At 41.5% G+C, this 19,848-nt stretch overlaps 2 protein-coding genes across 2 annotated transcripts; one reads left to right on the top strand and one right to left on the bottom strand.

Annotated features, from left to right (window-relative positions):
• Window positions 1-831: 831 nt before the first annotated feature.
• Window positions 832-15,014, bottom strand: zdhhc8a (zDHHC palmitoyltransferase 8a). The gene is made up of 10 exons (XM_042508695.2): window positions 14,688-15,014; window positions 6,449-6,570; window positions 6,199-6,356; window positions 5,582-5,754; window positions 5,316-5,418; window positions 4,606-4,697; window positions 4,388-4,517; window positions 4,149-4,263; window positions 3,418-3,530; window positions 832-2,556 (listed from the first exon to the last, which is right to left on the bottom strand). Exons 1-10 carry the CDS (start codon window positions 14,789-14,791, stop codon window positions 1,282-1,284), a joined length of 2,385 nt encoding a protein of 794 aa, XP_042364629.2. The 5' UTR covers window positions 14,792-15,014; the 3' UTR covers window positions 832-1,281.
• A 2,392-nt stretch (window positions 15,015-17,406) lies between these two features.
• Window positions 17,407-18,649, top strand: ora5 (olfactory receptor class A related 5). The gene has a single exon (XM_042481355.2). It carries the CDS (start codon window positions 17,473-17,475, stop codon window positions 18,571-18,573), a length of 1,101 nt encoding a protein of 366 aa, XP_042337289.2. The 5' UTR covers window positions 17,407-17,472; the 3' UTR covers window positions 18,574-18,649.
• Window positions 18,650-19,848: the final 1,199 nt, after the last annotated feature.

The raw sequence follows: 19,848 nt of genomic DNA, 5'->3' as shown, positions 1-19,848 counted from the left end.
TTAAAAACGTCACAATTTCTAAGTGTTCACTAGAGGGTGCCATACTACCGGTGTTGCAGAGCCACCATATTAAACTCTCATTACATGTTTAATTTTTCCTGCAGTATCATCATCACTGCTGTACAAATGTATAAACTGTAGCAGTTTTAAATGGAAATGACTTTGGGTTCTGTCTCCATAAAGCATTTCATCTGTTGAGTTATGAGCTAAAATTATGGTTATGGGGAATAAAATGTGGCACAAGAAGAAAATCTTTGAAGCAAGATTGATAACCAACGGTAAAAGTATTTTTTTTCCCCTTTATGCTGCTTAGAACAGCAGGTGTGTTAAGGTTTCAATGTCTGATTAAGGGGAATATATTGGTAGAAAAGGAATAAAATATAACATTTATATTTTCTTATGTGTATAATCATCTGTAATTAAAATAATTATGTTTCCATTACCATAGAATGAGTTTTTTTATATATACATAGGGAGCAGGTCCTCATCCACAGAGATCACCATGTTGCACTGCATTGTTTCTACAGTACTTAACAGTTTCAATAACTGGGTCCTTTTGTTTTGGAAAGGGGGAAACCTGTGCAGATAATTCAGCTCTCAGAAATTACCTCCTGAACAATGAACACTGAAGAAATTTTAACCGGATAAACTTAGATTTGATTTCAATCTGCAATCTTCACCACTAGATGTCACTGAATCCCCCTAAATCTTACACACTATTCATTTGAACATACAAAGTCTCATTCCCCATTGCATTAAATTCGTTTGCATCTCTGTGCAGGTGTCTTTACTGGCTGCCATTCACATGAGGAAATGACATAAAAACAGAAATGAAAATTACAAAATAAGTTTATTTATATAAACAACTACAAAATTTTATTAAAATTGGGGGTTTTTTTTGCAGAGGGAGACAAATTAGATGGTGTGGTTTTACATTGTTTCACAAAAGCAATATCAAAACACATACAAACAAATAATAAGTTAATCTGTATTCTTCACATAGCTCTTCTGCTTTGACTGAGTTTGTAGAGCTCGCTCTGTTTGCAAGAGGAGGCACATCTATCCTGAGATTCACCGTTTTTTCGGATTTGGTCAGACTTGCATGACATTTCAAGAATATTTCTAAGTTTATCCTCCGCTGTGTATTCTGAAACACCCTCCCACACAGGAGAGTCCCGTATGGCCTCTTATTTACAAAGTATTTTGGAGCTGTGAAGACTGAGACTAACACTGCATAGATGATTCATTAACACCATCAGAAACACAGAGTATTTTTTTTTTTCATTTCAGGGCTCCCAGGGTGACTGAGTCCTTCGGCTCAGAGGAGTATGTCAGCGAGGATCGTTTTGTAGTGGCATAGGAGGCATATGAGGGGGTGGAGGAGGTGGGTAAACGTGGCAGAGTGGATGTAGAGGAAGGGAGGGGTTGAGTCTGTCTGTCAGGAGGGCAGTAAGCCGGAGAGGAAGACCTGCCCTTGCTCTGCAGGCTGCTGCTGCTGCTGCTCTGCAGAGGAGAGCTGGATGTTTTCGGGCCTCGGGTCAAAGACGATGTGGAGGAGCTGGAGAGAGGTGAGGTCCTCATGCCATAACCCAGGATGCCTGTACTCATCAGGAACTCTCTGGAGCCATAGGCCGGAGGAGTCGGTCCACGGGAGCCTGGAGGTCGGATGTTGTCTGGTGGTAGACTCCTCCGGCTGGGGATGTCATAAATTCCTACATCTGGGCCATAGAGGGCCTGGGATCTGGCCTGGAGACGCAGCATCCTGTCCCTCTCCTCCATCTCTCGTCTCTCGTGAATAGAAGCCATGATGGTTTTTGAAAAGTTGTCGTAGCGTGCAGCAGCAGACTTCTGCGGTGTCAAACCTTGTGAACCGAGGTCACGTAGGCTGTCTCGAAGACTTTGAGAGGTCATATCTCGCATCACCAGACCAGGAGGGGGGATGTCTCGTGATGTTATGCTTTGGGATGCGAGGTCTCTTGGCAGCAGCCCGTGATAAGCTGGAGAAGAGTCTCTTTGAATGAAACCTTGGAAGGAGGGTGAAGGATCCCTTGAGGTGAGGCCCTGCAGAGAAGGTGAGGGGTCTCGGGGTTGTGGAGACTGTCTGGTGAGTCCCATAAACACGGGACTGTAGGCGTGAGGAGGGGGCCGCTGCACGACAGCTCCATCTGTGCCCAGAGCCATGAAGTGAGGGTGGTAGCCGACTGGAGGAGCCCCTCTCTGAGTCAGGAACTGAGGGTCTGCAGGGTTAATGAGGTTATCATAGCTGCTGTGGTTGGCCAGAAGGCTGGAAGAGCTGATGATCCCCTGTGGGGGATTGGATCCCAAAGCATCACCGTGCATGGCCGGTAGCTGGGATTTGCTGCTGTGGCGACTGCTGTGTTTGAGGGTGAGTGAGCGGGAGTTGAGCGTCAGAGAGTTGAGTGGCAGTGAGCTTGAGACGGTGTTGGTCTGGATGTTGGATTGGACAGTCAGGACACCTCTCCCTGGGCTTCCTTTAGAGTCAGAGCGGAGGTCAGGACTTCTGTTGGTCGCTTGCTGCTCTGATGATTTCAGCAACTAAACAGTGCAACAAAAAGCAGACAGCAATGTTTGTCAGACAATCATCAAAACCAGGACGTGGATACTGAGGATCACTCTACAACAGTATAACAAATGAAAGCTATATTATGCCAGATTTTCCAAAGAAACAAAATAAGCAGGGTGATGGTAGCTCAGTCCACGGGGACTTAGCTTGGGAACAAGAGGGTCACTGGTTCAAATCCCTGTATGGACTGAACATGGAGTGTGGACTGATAGCTGGAGATATGCCAGTTTATGCTCCTGGGCACTGCTGAAGTGCCCAGGAGCAAGACACCAAACCCCAAACTGCTCTAAGCACCTGTCCATGGGCAACAACCTCACACTTACATCTTTTGTGTATAGGTCCTGTTTTTGCATGTGTCTGTATGTCGGACCTGTGTGTGTGTGTGTGTGTGTGTGTGTGTGTGTGTGTGTGCGTGTGTGTCTGTGATTTATAAAAATAACAACAGAGTGAAAAAACTGGAATAAAGGAACTCTAATGTTTAGATTTATATTTATTTATATTAATTATTCCCAATCATCACATATGACCTACTAGAAATGTGCATATTTTTCTGTCAAGACTCCTTTGTTTTCTTATTTTCGTCTTATTTCGTCTTACTTTCTATGCGCTCAAGTGAGGTCAGGGCTTTATAAAAAGGTGCCAGACTATACACAGGAGGTATCCCAGAGACATGGTGCCAACAATAAATGAATTAATTAAATATAGCAAGGGGAAACACTAACTGAAAGTGAATCTGGAGCTGGCTTTTACTGTCACTTCCGCTGCCAAGCGTGTTTAGAAACAGTAGCCAATAATCCTGCATAGTATACTCTTATTATCAGACTGAAAAGTACCTGCTCTGGGGGTATGGGAGACGATCCTCTGGATATGGCTTCCAGGACAGGCCGTAGCTGCGGCACAGTGGGAATGGATACAGGAATGATGGATTTGGTTTGGTGTCCCATCTCTGGAAAAAGAAAACACTTTGTGATTAATTATTGGATTCAGATTACAGACACTCTATTATTTTATTATTGTCAACAAATTCCATGAAAAGGCCAAAACCCAGATGGATCCTCCAAAAATAAGTCACAAATATATTTCTCTTTTACATTTTTGAAAAGGCGTAATATCTCCTGAAGCAGCTGGGCACTCTAGTTTTTAGCAAACATGACTCAAATTTATTCAAATTAATTGGGGACTAATTTCAGTTGCAGATTAACACACATTTACACTAGCTACTAGTGTGTGTACATAATAAGGGTACAAGTATGGTGTATGTGAGATAGACTTAAAATAAAATGCAGTGTCATTGTTCCTTTTAATGAAGGAACATGCCACCTGATGAATCTGTGTGGCTCATTGATTAGTTTTTATTAGTGTTGAAGGTCTGTGGTACAGAGAAAAGGGCTGCTTATGCTACACAGACAATACTAAACATTTGTTCGGTTTGCTCTTTTTATGGGATTTGTTAATGATAATAGAAATTAAAAAGTCTCACCAAGCATATACATTATACACGAATATATGCTGTGCAGATATGTTATCAGAGTGTATGTTGTCAATATGTATCACACTACAGTACCATCCATGGCAGCTAGTTGGCTTTTCAGCAGGCCATGGTCTGGTTTCGGTGGCAGCGGTGGTGGAGTTTTCATTTGTTTGATGTCTGACAGCTCGACAGCTCCGGCTGAGTTTCGCTGGCAGGAGAAATGAACAGAAACATCAGAGATCTGATCCCTTGACAACTGAGGTTACTGTCCTCAGATGATGTGTGAGAAAATATTTAACTGTGGAATTGGCATGCAGTTTATTCGTGCATACTTTATTTTGGAGATCCTGACTCTGTATGCCGTTGTCCCTGACTTTCACTGGCCTCTGCCTGTCAATCTCTGGTCTCAGGAACGGAGGCTGAATGTGGATCACTGCCTTCTTACAGGGCCTCGCTGTGTAGCTGGTGTCACATGACAAACAGGGTGTCAGCCAGTGAGTTATAAGGCGTCCTGAAAAACTGAAGATTAGGTAGAAGACATGGTTCTTACTTTGGAGAGATGGGGCTGCACACCAGATATTCCAGGTTGTTACAACAACCTCGTGTGAAAGGATTGACTCCTCCTTGAAACTTCCCAGTTACCTGTGGGATCACAAAGAGATAAAAGTACACCTGTATATAATTTATCATTGTGCAGATGTAAATAAATCATGTGTTAGAGTTAATATTAATACCATTTATAAGTCTTAAAGGGGCAGCACACCCCGAAAAATCCAAAATACATATTTTTTCTTTTACCTGTAGTACTATTTATCAATCTAGTTTTGGTGTGAGTTGCCGAATGCTACAGATACTGGCTGCGGAGATGTCTGTTGTCTCACGAATTTAATGGAACTTAGATGACATTTGGCTTGTGGTGCTCAAATATGTTTGAAAACAGCAACGTCTCTGTCCAGAAATCATAACCTGGTTACTCAAGATAATCTACAGACCTTGTTGTGAACAGTTTTTTCCAAATTTTTGGAAAGAGACATTGCTGTTGAGTTTTTAAAATGTTTTTTTTTAGTGCTTTGAACACCTCAAGCCAAGTGCCACCTAGTTCCATTTTATTGGAGAGAAGACAAACATCTCTACAGCCTAATGTCCAACACTCAACAACCCACCATAACAATCTCGTCTGACAAATAGCCCTACAGGTGAGACAAATGTCCCTTTAAAAATCTGATTTATTGATAAACTTCGCTTTTCAGTCAAACTGACTTGCTCGTTGGTGGTGCGTCCTCTGGAGACCAGGTACAAGTGGAATCCAGTGAGACCCAGAACCGGGATGAGGAACAGCCCTGATATACTGATCACTACCAAACTGCACATGCTGTTAGGGAAAACTGATTCATACTACTCTGAATTCCACAAAAGTCTCTACACTTACATGAATAAATGCACATATACACACACACACACACACACACACACACACACACACACACACACACACACACACACACACACACACACACAAAGGATACGTGACAGTGCAGTGCAGCTTCCATAATTCATCCATGTGGTGCAGGACGTATATGAGGCCAAAGGTGAAGACTCCGATCATGTGAACTGTCAGCGACAACAGAAACAGGAAGAAGTAGCGGTAGTTTCGCCTCCCGATGCAGTTGTTCACCCAGGGACAGTGATGGTCAAAGTCCTGTGGGCAGATTGTGGGAAAAGAGACAAAAACAAAAACAAGCACGCTGAGTCTACATTCAATTTTGCAAAACTGATAATCTAGCATTTGTTGAAAACTTTAGTAATATGCACTGTGCTTTCTAAATACACTTTGTTTAATGCAGGTTGTCTGAACCCTTTTTCAAATTGCATTTCTACAGAAACCACAAAGGATCTGAAAAAAGGATTAACCTGATTAATGAGATCTCTCTCCCTCCGTCACACTCTGTCCATCATTCACTGCAGAAATCCCCTTTATTGACTTTCCCCACACACTCTGCTACACTCACTCATAAACGCTACTCATTTTTTCTCCACTCATCTGTCCATCCTTGTCCTTATCACTCACTTTCTCCCCTGCATGTAGCTTTTCTTACTAAAAACTGTCAATGCCATATCTCTTTAAATCAGTCAATGCACTAACCTCCACACAGTGATCACAGACGCTGCAGTGGGAGCAGCGTGGAGGTCTGTAGAAATGACACGAAGCACACCACTTCATCCGCACCTGGACGCCCTTGACATCCACGTTCTTATACAGCGGAGCGCGGAACTCGTCATCCTTGTCCTCGTCCTGGTTCGCTGGAAAGCAGAATGTGAAATTGTTAAAAACACTTTTTTTTTAAAAAAAGGAATTGATCTAAAGCAAGCATAACATTGCTTTGATTACTAACCCATTGGGAGCACACCAGCATCCATGAAGGTTGCCATGGTGAAGTTGGCCAGCACAAAAAGGAAGAGGATGGCACAGCATGGCGGCACAGCAGGGCAGATGGTCACAGCCAGCCACGGGCATCTGAATATACAAACACAGGAGGCAAAAAAAGAAAAAAACATTTCCTGTACTTGTCTGAGTGTCCATTCAAAGCAGAATTCATGTTGTAAATCAACAGTTTTACAGCGTTTCTGAGCCTTGCAAGTATCTATCCCTTAGAGGTTGAGGTTAACACGAATCAGGGCTACAACAAAGATTGTAAGGGATAATCTTCATCCCATTTATTCTGATGGGAGCACTGGATCCCAAAAGTAATTGTTTACAGTGAAAGATAAGCATGTATTAGTGTGTGTTCAACAGTGCCCACAACAAGGGATTAAATGATGGGGTTTCTCCTGGCAAAGAGTTCCTGCACCCCACAGGGAAGGCACGCAACTTACTGTATGTGTTACACAATAGACCAGAGCTGGACACTTAAAGGGCTGGAGCTAACAATTTTTTCCATTATCGATTCATTATTTAGTCCATAATATTTCAAACAAGAGCAAAAAATGTTAATTACAAATTCCTCATTTCCAGTGTGTCCCAAATATATTCAGTTTACAATGATATAAAATTGTCAAAATTCAGACATTGGGGACAGAGGATATGAATGAAATCAGTGTAAACAATAACTATGATTTAAACTCACCATTTTTTCTTGTATGTACTGTATGTGCAGCTTTTTAGTTATTAAAAATACTGACAATAATTTCCAACTTCATATATCACTTCAAAAGCTGCCAAAAGACAGGTGTTGCAGGGTCTGGTGGTGGTGAAGGATTACAGCCTAATGATCCCACCTAAACATGTCATGCAGTCGTCTTACTGTTGTGCTACGAAAAGCAGAAAGCCTGGTTTATACAACAGATTCAGAGGTTCATGTAGAGCTAGCAGTAATCAGTAGATTAGTAATCCGAGAAAGTCAGCATCAGATTAATCAATAATGAAAATAATTGCTGGTTGCAGCCCTAGGTTTATCGATGTAGATTGTTTTGGTGTGAGTGCTGAGTGATATGTGGCGTGCAGATGTCTCCCTCCTCTTGAATGTAATGAAACTAGATGCCACTCAGCTTGTGGTGCTCGAAGCGCCAAATTATACATTTGAAAACAGCAACTGTATCACCATGCTGGAGGAAGCGGCATCAACTCATGGACGAGAGGCTTAGAAACATGACGTCCTCTTCAGCTGAGCTGTTCAGATGCATTCTTCCTTCTAAGTGGTGATAGGGTTGGCGGGTGTAGTTCAGTAGAAAGAAGATAACTCCAACATTTAACTGCTTACAACAAGGTAACCAGATCACGATCTCTGGAAAGAGATATTGCTGTTTTTCAAATTAATTCTTCTGGAGCTTTGAGCACCACAAACTGAGTGCCATCTAGTTCCATTATACTGGACAGAAAGCAGACATCTCTATGGCCGATATCTCCCAAGACACATCAGCTCACACCAGAACCATCTAGACTGATAAATGGCACTACAGGGGAGAGGGAATTATGTACTTTTGATTTTGGGGTGATCAATCCCTTTAAATTGAATTTAAATGCTCCTAAAGTAATAACATTATGTCAAACTTTTTTTTTTTTATTAAATCACCAATTTTAGAGTGCTCTGTGAGGATTTTAACCAACATCTTTGTGTGCCCTAAAATCTTAGAGGACCATCACTTATCTTTTCTACTGAGTCAGTGAGTGAGTGAGTGAGTGAGTGTGTGTGTGTGTGTGTGTGTGTGTGTGTGTGTGTGTGTGTGTGTGTGTGTGGACGTAGTGAATTAAACTGAATGGAAGTATGATTATATCTCCACTGTGTGAGATTAGAGGGAGGGGCAGTGTAATCAGGTTACAGTGGTAGACACAGAGGAAAAGATTCACTGGATTATATTTACAGTGTTTGATTGAACATCACATGTTTAACCTACATATGTACTGCATGGGAATTTTCTGTTTGAACAACCAAATGCTACAGTTTTCGGTATGCTATCAGTATGGATATAGAAAAGCAATCCTGTGCTTTATAAAACTACTGAATGGAAATTGTAAAACCAGTATAACCAGAGTCTGAAACCGTAATCTATGCAATGTTTTTCAGATATGACTCAATGGGCAAGTAAGCCATGAATACATGTAAGTATTTTAACAAAAAGCATTAACGAAAGTGAAAACACCGACAAAATTAAGAGTCATCCACCTCAATTATGCACTTCATCCCAGTGCAGCTTCAATCCCCAAACCCCCCGGCTGGTTTTATGTTGTGGGGGAGGGGTCCACCCCCTCGAGAGGAACGCCTGCTGATGCCATGCCAGCTGCAAACCCAGTAATCCCTGGATTATGATCTCTGGATTACAGACCATTTCTGCCAGTCCAGTGCATTGTGGATCCCTCACATTATAAACACATAGGTCATGCCGTCACCATATATCACACCACACGCTTCTGCGTTCTCTGTATCATGACATAAATCCAATCAATTCACTCTACACCTGCGGGTGACTCCATCTTCCAACAGATAATGAGGAAGCACTGGAAATAGGACAAGACTTTCTTTTGTAGTCTTGAGCAAATTTAGCATAATGAAATTATGAGGATCTTAAGAAGCAGTGAATATGTGACAAAAAGATTAAGGAGCATAACATGATCCCACCCCCACACCCCCAAGGCTGCTGTTCGGGATGTGTGTCAAAGTTGCTTTCACTCAACATGGGCATGTTTGACATGTGCTTAAACTGTCATAGTTGATCGGATACATTAATCTGTGTAACTTGAGCTGGTTACTTACAAAAGTCCTCAAATCATCCTACAAAAGATTTTTAAATATTTAGTAGGGATGCTCATTATTTTTTTCGGCTTTACTGTTAAATTATTAACACTCATTTCTTTTTTGAAATAAGAGTGCTGTTTCTCATTTTCTCTTCAGATTGACAGATAGATAGATAGATAGATAGATAGATAGACAGACAGACAGACAGACAGCTGCAGATGAAATACTAAAGGTGAACTGGGAGCCTGTAAGAGTCCGTCTGACTGATTTCTTGCGGACCAGATTACAGCGTGGACGCCTCTGCAGGGACGGTGAGTCTCCATCATCGGTCTAAGGCCATCTGGACCACAGGGAGAGACAGTTCATTACACTGCAGCGTGGCAAAGACAAGCTCCACCTAATGAAACGGCCCGGGCAGAGCTGTATTAAATCACACAGAACAGTAAGCTGCTCTCGCAATCTGCACGCTGCCCTCATCCCCACAGTGGGTCAGTGGCACAGCAGACGTCGCACGGTTTGGTCTAGCAGCAAGTTCAATACTGCTGGCAGCCAGGGCACCTTTTGTAAGGTATCATCACGGTTACATAAATGACAGGAGTACCTCTTTCCTACAGGGAACTGGAGCTGGTATTCAAAGCAGCCAAACACTCCTTTGAGAAAAATAGTAATTTACCACGCAGAACATGGGAGTTGCTGGTCTGTTGCAGCCTTAATCAGTTACTTTGTTCAATTGCATGCCTTTGAAGTTTTAAGACGTTAATTTAGAGTCACACCGTGAGGGCTCATTTATATTCCTACATATGAAAAAGATAGGTCCATTTCAAATATTATAAACAAACAAACATCGCTACCCTCATACTTTGTATCTCACTTGAATCATGCTGCAATACTCCCACAATCTCCCGTAGTCCTACTCCGTTTCGTCCATATCCATAAACTTTCAGAAAAAGTCAGGAGGCTCCACCCATGTCCATGTCAGTATTTTATGTTGAGCATAAATGAGCTCTAACACTAGCCAATTAATGCTGCAGTAGATCAGCAGCTCCCGTGTTCTGTGAAGTAAAATTACTGTTTTTGTCAAAGGAGTCTGGAGGCTTTGAAGAGTATAGATAACATCTTCAGTTCCCCATTGTAAGAGGCTCCACGATAGCAAGATACAGTGGTGAAAATACTCTATAAATGTAGCATACACTTATACCAATATTGATTTTTTTAGGTGGCTAAAATACGTTTTGTTGCTGGCTCCATCCACAGCAGAACATTGCTTAGCTTTGGTGGCAGCAAAACTGGTGGCATGCAGGCTGTCATTCACTGTATGTATAACACTGACTTTTGATGACTATCTGATAAAACCCAACTTTAAAAGATCATGACTACCCCTGCAAGTGTTTCAACTTAAACTGCAACTCCTGTACAATATTTCACATGCAAAGGTTGACATTCTAACCTGCTGCAATGTTTCCACATCAGAAAATGTTGCCTTTTTTCTAGTTTCAATACATTTCGGTATTCTGAACAGTTTCCTCGGAAGATAAGCAAGATTGTCTGAGCCTGGGCAGAGCGAAACATAACTTAATTAACAAGGGACATTCTTCTTGGTCTTTCTAAAGTCTGATGTCTTTGTTGGGCGGAGGCGACCAGCCTGCGTTTAACAATGCACAAAACCTTAAACACGAACCCAAACAAAAGTTCACGGTCAGAGGAACAAAAGCAGGAAACCGCTCACTGATGAATTTTATCAGGCGAAGGAAGACAAAAGAGGCGCTGCGATTTTAAAGGTTGTTTTCTTGCTCCAGCAAACTGGCGCAACACAGTGTACTACACTACTATTTTATGATTGAATTGGGGGCAAAAGTGTTCATCAATATAGAAAGTGACACAACAAAAGGACACAAAGCCTGACTAGATGGCATTCATGTGTGTAGCCATGGTTCAAAGTAACGAGAGTAAAGGCCGAGGTGATGTTATGGCAGATGACAAGCGATGTCCCTTTGACTCAGTGTTACCATGGCGGGGCTGAACAGAGCGTGGCACCTGTCCATCTCTGCTTTTGGAGGAAGGTAGTCGCTGCAGCTGCTGACTTGGCAGACACACAGGATATGAAACAAGTTATTGCTCATATCAGAAAAGAGTTGCAGTCGACGAGACACTGAGTTTCTGCCAATTTTCTGCTGCATGCTGATATGAGTGGCCTTTAGGTCTACCGTACGTGCATCCAGATTATAAGGGCAAAGACGCCAGTAGAGACACTCAGTGAGGTTTTCAACTATTTTCCTTAAAGGTTGATATATACTGTGGTCGTCTGCAGGTTCATTTTAAGCCATGAGCTCTATTCTACTGGGCTGTGTTAATTAAAAAGATTTTTAGGTTATAAGGTCATTTCAGCTAAAATGCAACTCTTGTCCCACTAGAAGCAGCAGATTCATCACTTGTTCGTTCAATCATTCGCAGTGTCCTGGTTTTGCTGGTTTAGCAATGCGGTCCCAATTAGGCAGTCTCTTCTCAATCTATCACGTCTGCAGGCCATTGATTTTTTTCTCTCTCACAGAAAATAGCTGGAGTTCATCAGGGTCTCTATAGCTTTTCTGGACTGTGAGCTTGTCTCTCTACATCGCTATGGTCCAATGACTTCAGCAGTTAGACAGCTGTGAATTTGACAGGGCATATTTCTGTGTTATTACATGAAAATGGACTAAAATGATTCTGCATTTCAAACACAGTTAAGTCATTTGTATAATAAAATGACACAGATCAATACATCACCTATAAGCATGTGTGTACAGACAACCCCAAAGTAGAGAAAAGTGTTGAATATACTTCTCACATGAGGTGGTGTAAACTATAGAGTAAACGTAATTTCACTTAAAACATCCATATTTTTCAGAGCTGTGATAGAAAATACAGTCTGCAACAGGGTGCCGAATGGTCCATGGACCATTTTCTAATTCACAATGAAAATGAACTGATTCACCCTGTGATTTTTTTTTGTCATACATTAAAACTAAATAAAGTGCCAGAGTGCATTTTAAAAAAAAGCATCAAAATAGAGTTTGTTTATCAAAACAAAAAATGCCAAAAGAGGATCCTCTGGACCCATGAGCAGATTATGAGACAATGGGCCACTGCGCTCTTTGCAGTCATTATGCATCATTTTGTTGTTTTGTGTCTGTTTGAGGTTATTTTGTGTGTTTTTTGTGGGGGTTATTTTGTGTGTCTTTGTACTTCCTTTACTCTCTTTGTGGTGATTTTGAAGTCCTTTTTACACAGAGATTACACTATTACTTCTATGTTCCTTCTATGCGTCACAGTTTTACACAGAACCAAACAACATCATGACATCATGCCTCTCCAGTGTGATTTTAAACAGCATGCTGGCATCAAAAGAAGCATTGACCACGTTGACTTGACGTTTTAAAAAACAGCGTCTTCCCCTTGCGTGACATATAATATATGCTTTAGTGGGGCTTTCTAAACAATAACAATGGAATAATATGTCAATAACAATAATTTACCGTCCCTGTCCTATGGCGGCTGATCTTATCCTCTGCTCGGAGGGTAAGGAGCTCCAGCTTTCCCAGTTTGCTGACATTTCCAGCCACTGTTCTCCTTCTTTGAGTTAGCCGCTAACTGCTACTGCTTTTTAATTCTCCTACGGTGAGTCGCACACGTCGTCAAAACGTCACAACCGTCCTGCCCATAGTCCCGTTTTCCCGGCTTTTCTGTTTATACAGAGAGCGTTTTTGTGCTGTTACTACTCCCTTGCCAGCTTAAAGGTGAGACCACTCTGTCCCCCCATTTCGTGGTTGTACCTTTTATACAGAACAGCGAGGCAGTGAAGTGGCATAATGGCGCGATATTCCCTTTATGAACAACAACAATGTAAAAAGGGCTTGAGTCTCCTCTTGGTTGGTACATGTTACAGTAATGAGTGACATTTTGAAGATGAAGGCCCAGAGGCCCTGACAATTTGGGCCCCTGGGCCTGTGCCCGGCAGGCCAGTTCAGTAATCCCTCTATGCACAAACCCCCTGTCAGAGCTCAGGGCTAATAATTCATATATCGGTTATTAATGTTTATATATTACCTGGCCCCTGGCCTCCTGTCATTTTGCAAAAGTGGCCTCTGGGCAAAGCAAGTTGAGTATCACTGATTTAGAGAAACTCCAACAAACAAGGGCTCATAATTCTGCAGTTATCAATAACTCTGAGCTTGTCATATCATTAAAGAGAGGAATCTAAATAAGGAAAACATAACAATGTGTGGAAAAAAAGATTAAAACCACCAAATCAATGTGTAATTCACAGTGAAAGTCTCTCCAAAGACAGTACAGTAAATATCTGCCAATAGTAAATTCAAAGATCCCAGACTCCATTTTTCCCAGATGGGGGGATCACATGGCATTGGCAAGAGGATCCTAATCCCATACTCCCAATCTGGTGTCAGATTCCAGTGGAAACGGTGCGCTGCTGGAGAATACCGTAGAAAGTAGGACAGATATGGCTACGGAGGTCAAGGGTCAGTTGACTGGCAGTGAGTTGATGAGGTGGGAGCCTTCAATCAGGAAGTCAGCAGTGGAAATCAGAGGGGGTTTTCACATGGAAAGTAGGGTATTTAAACATCTGATACTGGTGTGCTTGTTCTTTTCTTCATGTAAGTACATGAGGAAAGCCTTTGAAATATATAGATAAACCTATAGTCCTCATTTAGATTGGATTCTGGGGTATTATGAGATATATTTCATTTTTTCTTGCATGCCAGCATTGGCTTGAGTACAGTCTTTGCAGCCTCCCACAAGTTCCTCACAAATAGGTCAAAACAAGAAGGCTAAAATTAACTATTTCATAACTTTTTACCAAAACCTCCAATCTGATCTTGACACAAATCCCACTGTACCAGTGAGTGTATTTCATTTCTCTTTGACTACATTTATCACTCATGTGGGTCATAATGACAGGTTGATACATCTTGATTGTGGGTGGCTTATCCCCTAAACTGTGCTTACTCTTGAGTCCGCAGGGTGCACTGGGCAGGCACCCAGGCTAGCCCACACTAGGAGCCAACCAGGTCAGATGTTAGCCGCCCCTGGTGGGTTTGCCAGAAGACTGAAGTCAGAGAAGAAAAACAGGGCTTTTTTGTGTCCATTTGTCATTTAGATGCTGATTAAAGCAGTTTTTTTGAATGAGTCATCTAAAAAATCAAAAATTGGAGAGATATTGCAAAGACAAAAGAGACTGGCCAACACTTTTAACATTTATACTCTAAAAATCCAACGCAAATCCAAAAATCCACACATATTTGAATGCAAGGGCACCTGATGTATGGTGGGTAAAAAGCGAAGGATGAATTAAGGAGTAAACAAACAGTGCATGTCACCAACTTTTCATTTCCAGGGTCGCACTTACGTGAAGACGAAGAACAGGGAGGTAGAGCCGACCAGGAGGCAGGCGGCGGTGCACACCGGGATGAAGGCGCTGGGTTTCAGTGAGTCGGCGCCGCTGCCGGGCATCCTGTCCTCTCCGCACTCATCAGAGTCTCATACTAACCAGAGCGACGGCAACACGCCGCACAAGTACCTGTTTGTGTCGGACAAAAGCCGTCATCAACCTCAGAGCGCCGGAAAAAGAAAATCATAGTCAAAATGAGGAAAAAGAAAAACCCTGGAAGCTAAAACCCGCAGAGGCACTGCTCAGTCCCGCATCCCGTCCTGTCTGTGTGTCTGTCCCGGGAGCCAGCAGCGCACAGATGCCGCCTCCGGTTTATCCTAAAGGTGGAGCCTCACTTATGAATCACATGGAGCACTACTACACTACACCGAGACCCCCCACTGTGACTCTGCCGACAGATTATCTCTCTTTTTAAAGAATTGCAATTGTCAGCCATGTCCATTGTTGTCCATATTATCAAGAAGTTATTAATTACAATGGGATGCAAATAAATACATTGTTTTAGTTTGGAGTAACATTACAGGCTTTATTTAAAAATGTATATATATATATATATATATATATATTTACCTTATTTTATTGTTTGTTTTCATTCTATTTTATTTACTTGTGTTCTTTTATTGTATAGACTTTTTAAATATCTTTATTGTCTTTTTGTTGAATTTTTTCTAGTCTTAATAATAATAATAATAATAACAATAAACTTTATTTGTATAGCACCTTTCATACAAGAAATGCAGCCCAACGTGTTTTCAAACAAAGAAATTACATGTACCAAGTGTTTTTCACATGAAAAGACATAGAAGACATAAAGCCATAATAAAACCTGCATGTTAAAGAAAAGAGAGTTAAAAAAAATAGCATAGAGTAAATAGAATGCATCTTCACATGGATAAAAACCCACTTGATAATACTAATAAAAGATAAGTTATAAGGCTAGAAACTGAATGCACAGAATACATAATATAAGATGCAAAACCCATTGAGATAATAATAATACAAATTAGGCTAAAAATGTATACCATGCATAAAATTAAGGGAAATACAACATTCTAGAGAGATGCAGCAGTGCATAAGTGTGAAGCAAAATGCAAAGCAGTTAAGTCTTAGTCTTGCAAAACTTTATGTTGTTTGTGTTCTCCTTTAAATTGGTATTTCATTTTTTGTCATGTGAAGCACTTTGGGGTGCATGGTTGTATGAAAAGTGCTATATAAATAAAGTTGAGTTACATGCATGACCTTCCCTTCACCATATATAACAGTATTTCACAGTTTCTGCCGATGATAAATGGTAATAAAAATAAATTTGGAGATCTTTAAAGAAAACTTGCTTTTAAAACCCACTTTCAGGTTTGGGGTTTTTGAAGGCATCTAAATAAATACTAAATACAATAATTTAAAGATAAATGCCCCTTTGCTGAGCCAAATCAAGAAACATAACTCTCTTTGCAGTCCTTAAAAAATGATCTCCCCCATTTTGCACCACCCCCTCACCTCTCACAAACAATGATTTGTCTCTTACAAAATAAAAATAAACTTCTTAGTTATTAAGTATTAGGCTATTGCGGGTCAATCTATCCAGAAGAATATTAAATATAATATAACTGATAAAATAGATTCAAATGAGCTTAATCTTAACCAGCTGCCACATTGAAGTGATGAACACATTACTGCAACTATAATTGTAATCCAATAATATAATTTATATTACGCAAAAATAATCCATTCTGCAAAATGAGAACTTCAGCCTTTTGTACTGTATTTTGATGCTAGTATTTTTATTTAATTAACATTTTTAAAGGTAAATTCTGAAGAGGTTAACAAGTTACTAACATTAAAAACTTTAGACTGGATGGCTTTTTATAGACTTCTATAGACTTTTATTACCTCTTAGTCGGTAAAAGTAAGTGGTACCAAAAGTTCTGCAGGCATCAGACAGAAGTTTCTTAAATGTAAAAGTGGAGGGCCACAATTTTCACACATTGCATACGGACAGTGCGGGGTGGTTTAGTCAGTGTTGGTTTATTTCGGAAGATTAAATCGGAGAGAAAATCACAAATTTGTCTTGCCATTGGGGTGTGAAATCAAATGCTACTGCATGGAGAAATAATGGGGCGCTCACTTTGTGCAGCTGTAAGAGGATAAGTTGATTTTCTGAGACGTAAATCAGGATCCCATTAGCATGCAGGAAGTCGAATGAGTCGGTTTTGTCATATTTTGCAAAGCAGCATAAACTGAGCTGCACTAGGGCAAATGAATAACAATGGTGAAATTTATAAGACTGGGTAGCATTCCTTTTTAAGTGATCATACTATGTAGAGACTAATGTAAAACATTCTAAACATGTTTTTTTTCCTAAAGTACATTTTGTTAGTAATTTATCAGAGGACTCAGAGTTTCGACAGGTGTCTCTTCAGGGACTTCCACAGTGGACATTCAGATTTTGCTGTGTTTGTTCTTTCCTAAATCAGATAACACTCTATAAAATATTTTAGTCAGGAGAAGCTCCCTGGGAGGGCCTGTCATGAGAAAGATACACCTCCATCTCAGTGGGACTTGTGACGAGGGCTCCATGAGGAAAACTAAAGTGTGAGACATTTCATCTCTGCAGTGTGATTGGCTCTGGCTTTTCACCCTCTTCGATAAATGTCCAATGAAAAAGCATGCCTCATTACAACCTTGGGAAACTAACATCAGTCGACTGCAGAGCGACATAGTCAAGTGAAGCTGATCTTGTGAAACGATGGATGTAGAGGAGTTGACTGAATCCATCATCAGAGGGCTCATGTTTCTGGCAGGGATCCTTGGAAACAACTGGCTGGCTATACGCTCCCTGCCCGGGAAGAAATCTGGCATCCGCACCAATGAAGTCCTTTTCATCAACCTGGCCATCTCCAACCTCATCACCAACTACCTGGTGGACCTGCCCGACACCATGGCAGATTTCACCGGACATTGGTTCCTGGGGGAAACCTACTGCGGTGTGTTTCGTTTTTGTGCCGACCTCTCTGAAACCAGCAGCATCTACACAACGTTCTTCATCAGCACTTTCTGGTACCAGAAGCTCGTTGGCTCCCTGAAGCGTGGAGGTGCGCCAGTGCAGCTGGACAGTTTGTGCTTGGTGGGCTGTCTGCTGGCTGGGAGCTGGACGGTGGCTTTGGTCTTCAGCATCCCACATTTCTTCTTCATAAAAGTGGAGACTGGAAATGACAGCCATGCAGACTGCATTGATGTCTTCCCTAATGCAATAGCCATGCAAATTTATGACGTCTTTTATTTAATCCTGGCTAATGCTCTTCCTATTGCTGGGATTGTATTTGCCAGTGTCCAGATTGTCATCACGCTGCTCCAAAACCAGCGTCGCATAAAAGGTCATAACTCTGATGCTACCAAGGAGATGGTTAAAGACGAAATCGAGAGTGATGAAAGTAGAAATAATGGTACATCCGTCACCTTTGCTTCCGGTCCAAGCACCTCAAAAGATCCCAATGATTCTGCATCCCTCACTCACATTTATACAGGTCAAAGCGCTCCCCCAAACACAGAAACAAACAAACACAGCAGAGCTGGAGCTCCACCAAGTCTTTCAAGGCCCAGCCAGATGCCAGCCAAGCCCAGTCCTAGCTCGAGCACTCAGGTGAGGGCGGCCAAGAGTGTTGTGGCTGTAGCCAGTGTGTTCCTGATCTGCTGGCTGACTCATCTGCTCCTGCGTATCACCAACAGCATCCACACCTCGTCGATGTTGGTGGAGGTGGCCAGCTATATCGCAGCCTCCTACACCTGCATCATCCCCTACATATTCCTGCACGGAGTGAAAAAGCTTTCTTGCACGTGCAAAGGGTAGAAATGATCCAAATCTTTTAGGAATGGGCCTTTGATGAATGAAGGAATCCATTGCATGTGTAAGAAACTGCAGAAGAGATGGGGATGAGCGCATAACTCCTTGTACGTTATGAGCTTATCTCCCACAATTACTATTTCAGTTTCTTCTTTTGTACTACTTTAGAACATAAATGCTTAGTCATTAATAGGTTGGTTCATTGACAGAAAACAAATCAGCAACTGTGATGATTAAGTCATCTCTCACACAGAAGTACAAAACATTGTAAGTTTGTTTTCCAGCTGAATTTCTTTGTCTTGTATGGTGGTAAACTGAATATCTTGGGGGTTTAGACTGTTGGTCAGACATATTAAGACATCACATTGGGCTTTATGACATTTTGATGAACACTTTTCACTATTTTCTGCCATTTATACACAGACACAGACAATGAATTCATTCATGGAGAAAAAAACAGAAAATAAACATGACACAGCTTTAATGGCCTTCTCGACGATTTAAGGCCAACAGAGTGTCAGTATCATCTATTAAACTTTGTGTTGAAGCTTACCAAAAGGCATTTTATCCCTACGGCATGGTTTGAGCAGTGGGAAGCACTGTTTTGAGCCCTTCTCTGTGGATTTTGCACGTTCTGTCTGTGTCAGCAGGGGTTTCCTCTGAGTCTAGCTCCTTCCCACAGTACATAGACATCCAGATTAGAGTAACTGTTAACTCTAAATTGCCCATAGGTGTTAATGTGCGTGTGAATGTTTTTCTATTTCTGTGCATCAGCCCTGTGATAGTCTGGCAAACCGTCCAGGGTGTACCCTGCCTATCGCTAAATGCCGGCTGGGATCAGCTCGAGCCCCCCGTGACTCTGAATATGATGAGCGGTTACAAAAAAACATAAATGGATGCATGTTTGTTGCATTTACGAGGACTAAATTACAAATGTAATCTTGTTGCTTTTTAGCGCATTTCATTGGTTTGTTATTTGTTCAGTCTTTTACTTTTTAACAATGAAATGTGTTGTAACTTTATTTGGAAAAGTGATGTTAAAATTATATTTCTACAAAACATATGTAAAAAGTCGAAGGTAAAAATATATTTCTGGACCTTACACTTAAGCTGACAAATGCCAGAGCGCCCAGTCGCTCACCTGGTCGAGCAGGTGCCCCGTGCACTGAGGCCGAGTCCTTGTTGCAGCGGTTGAGGGTTTGACTCCTGCCTGTGGCCTTTAGCTGCATGTCATCACCTCTCTCTCTCTCTCTCCTTTTCTCGCTTAGTCTGTCCTATCGA

This window comes from Plectropomus leopardus, chromosome 20 (genome assembly GCF_026936395.1).
Source record: "Plectropomus leopardus strain MGB_pleo_1.0 chromosome 20, ASM2693639v1, whole genome shotgun sequence".
In the NCBI taxonomy this organism is placed as follows: Eukaryota; Metazoa; Chordata; class Actinopteri; order Perciformes; family Serranidae; genus Plectropomus; species Plectropomus leopardus.
Note: the sequence above shows the minus strand (reverse complement) of the source record. Positions and strands in the feature narration are given on the sequence as shown.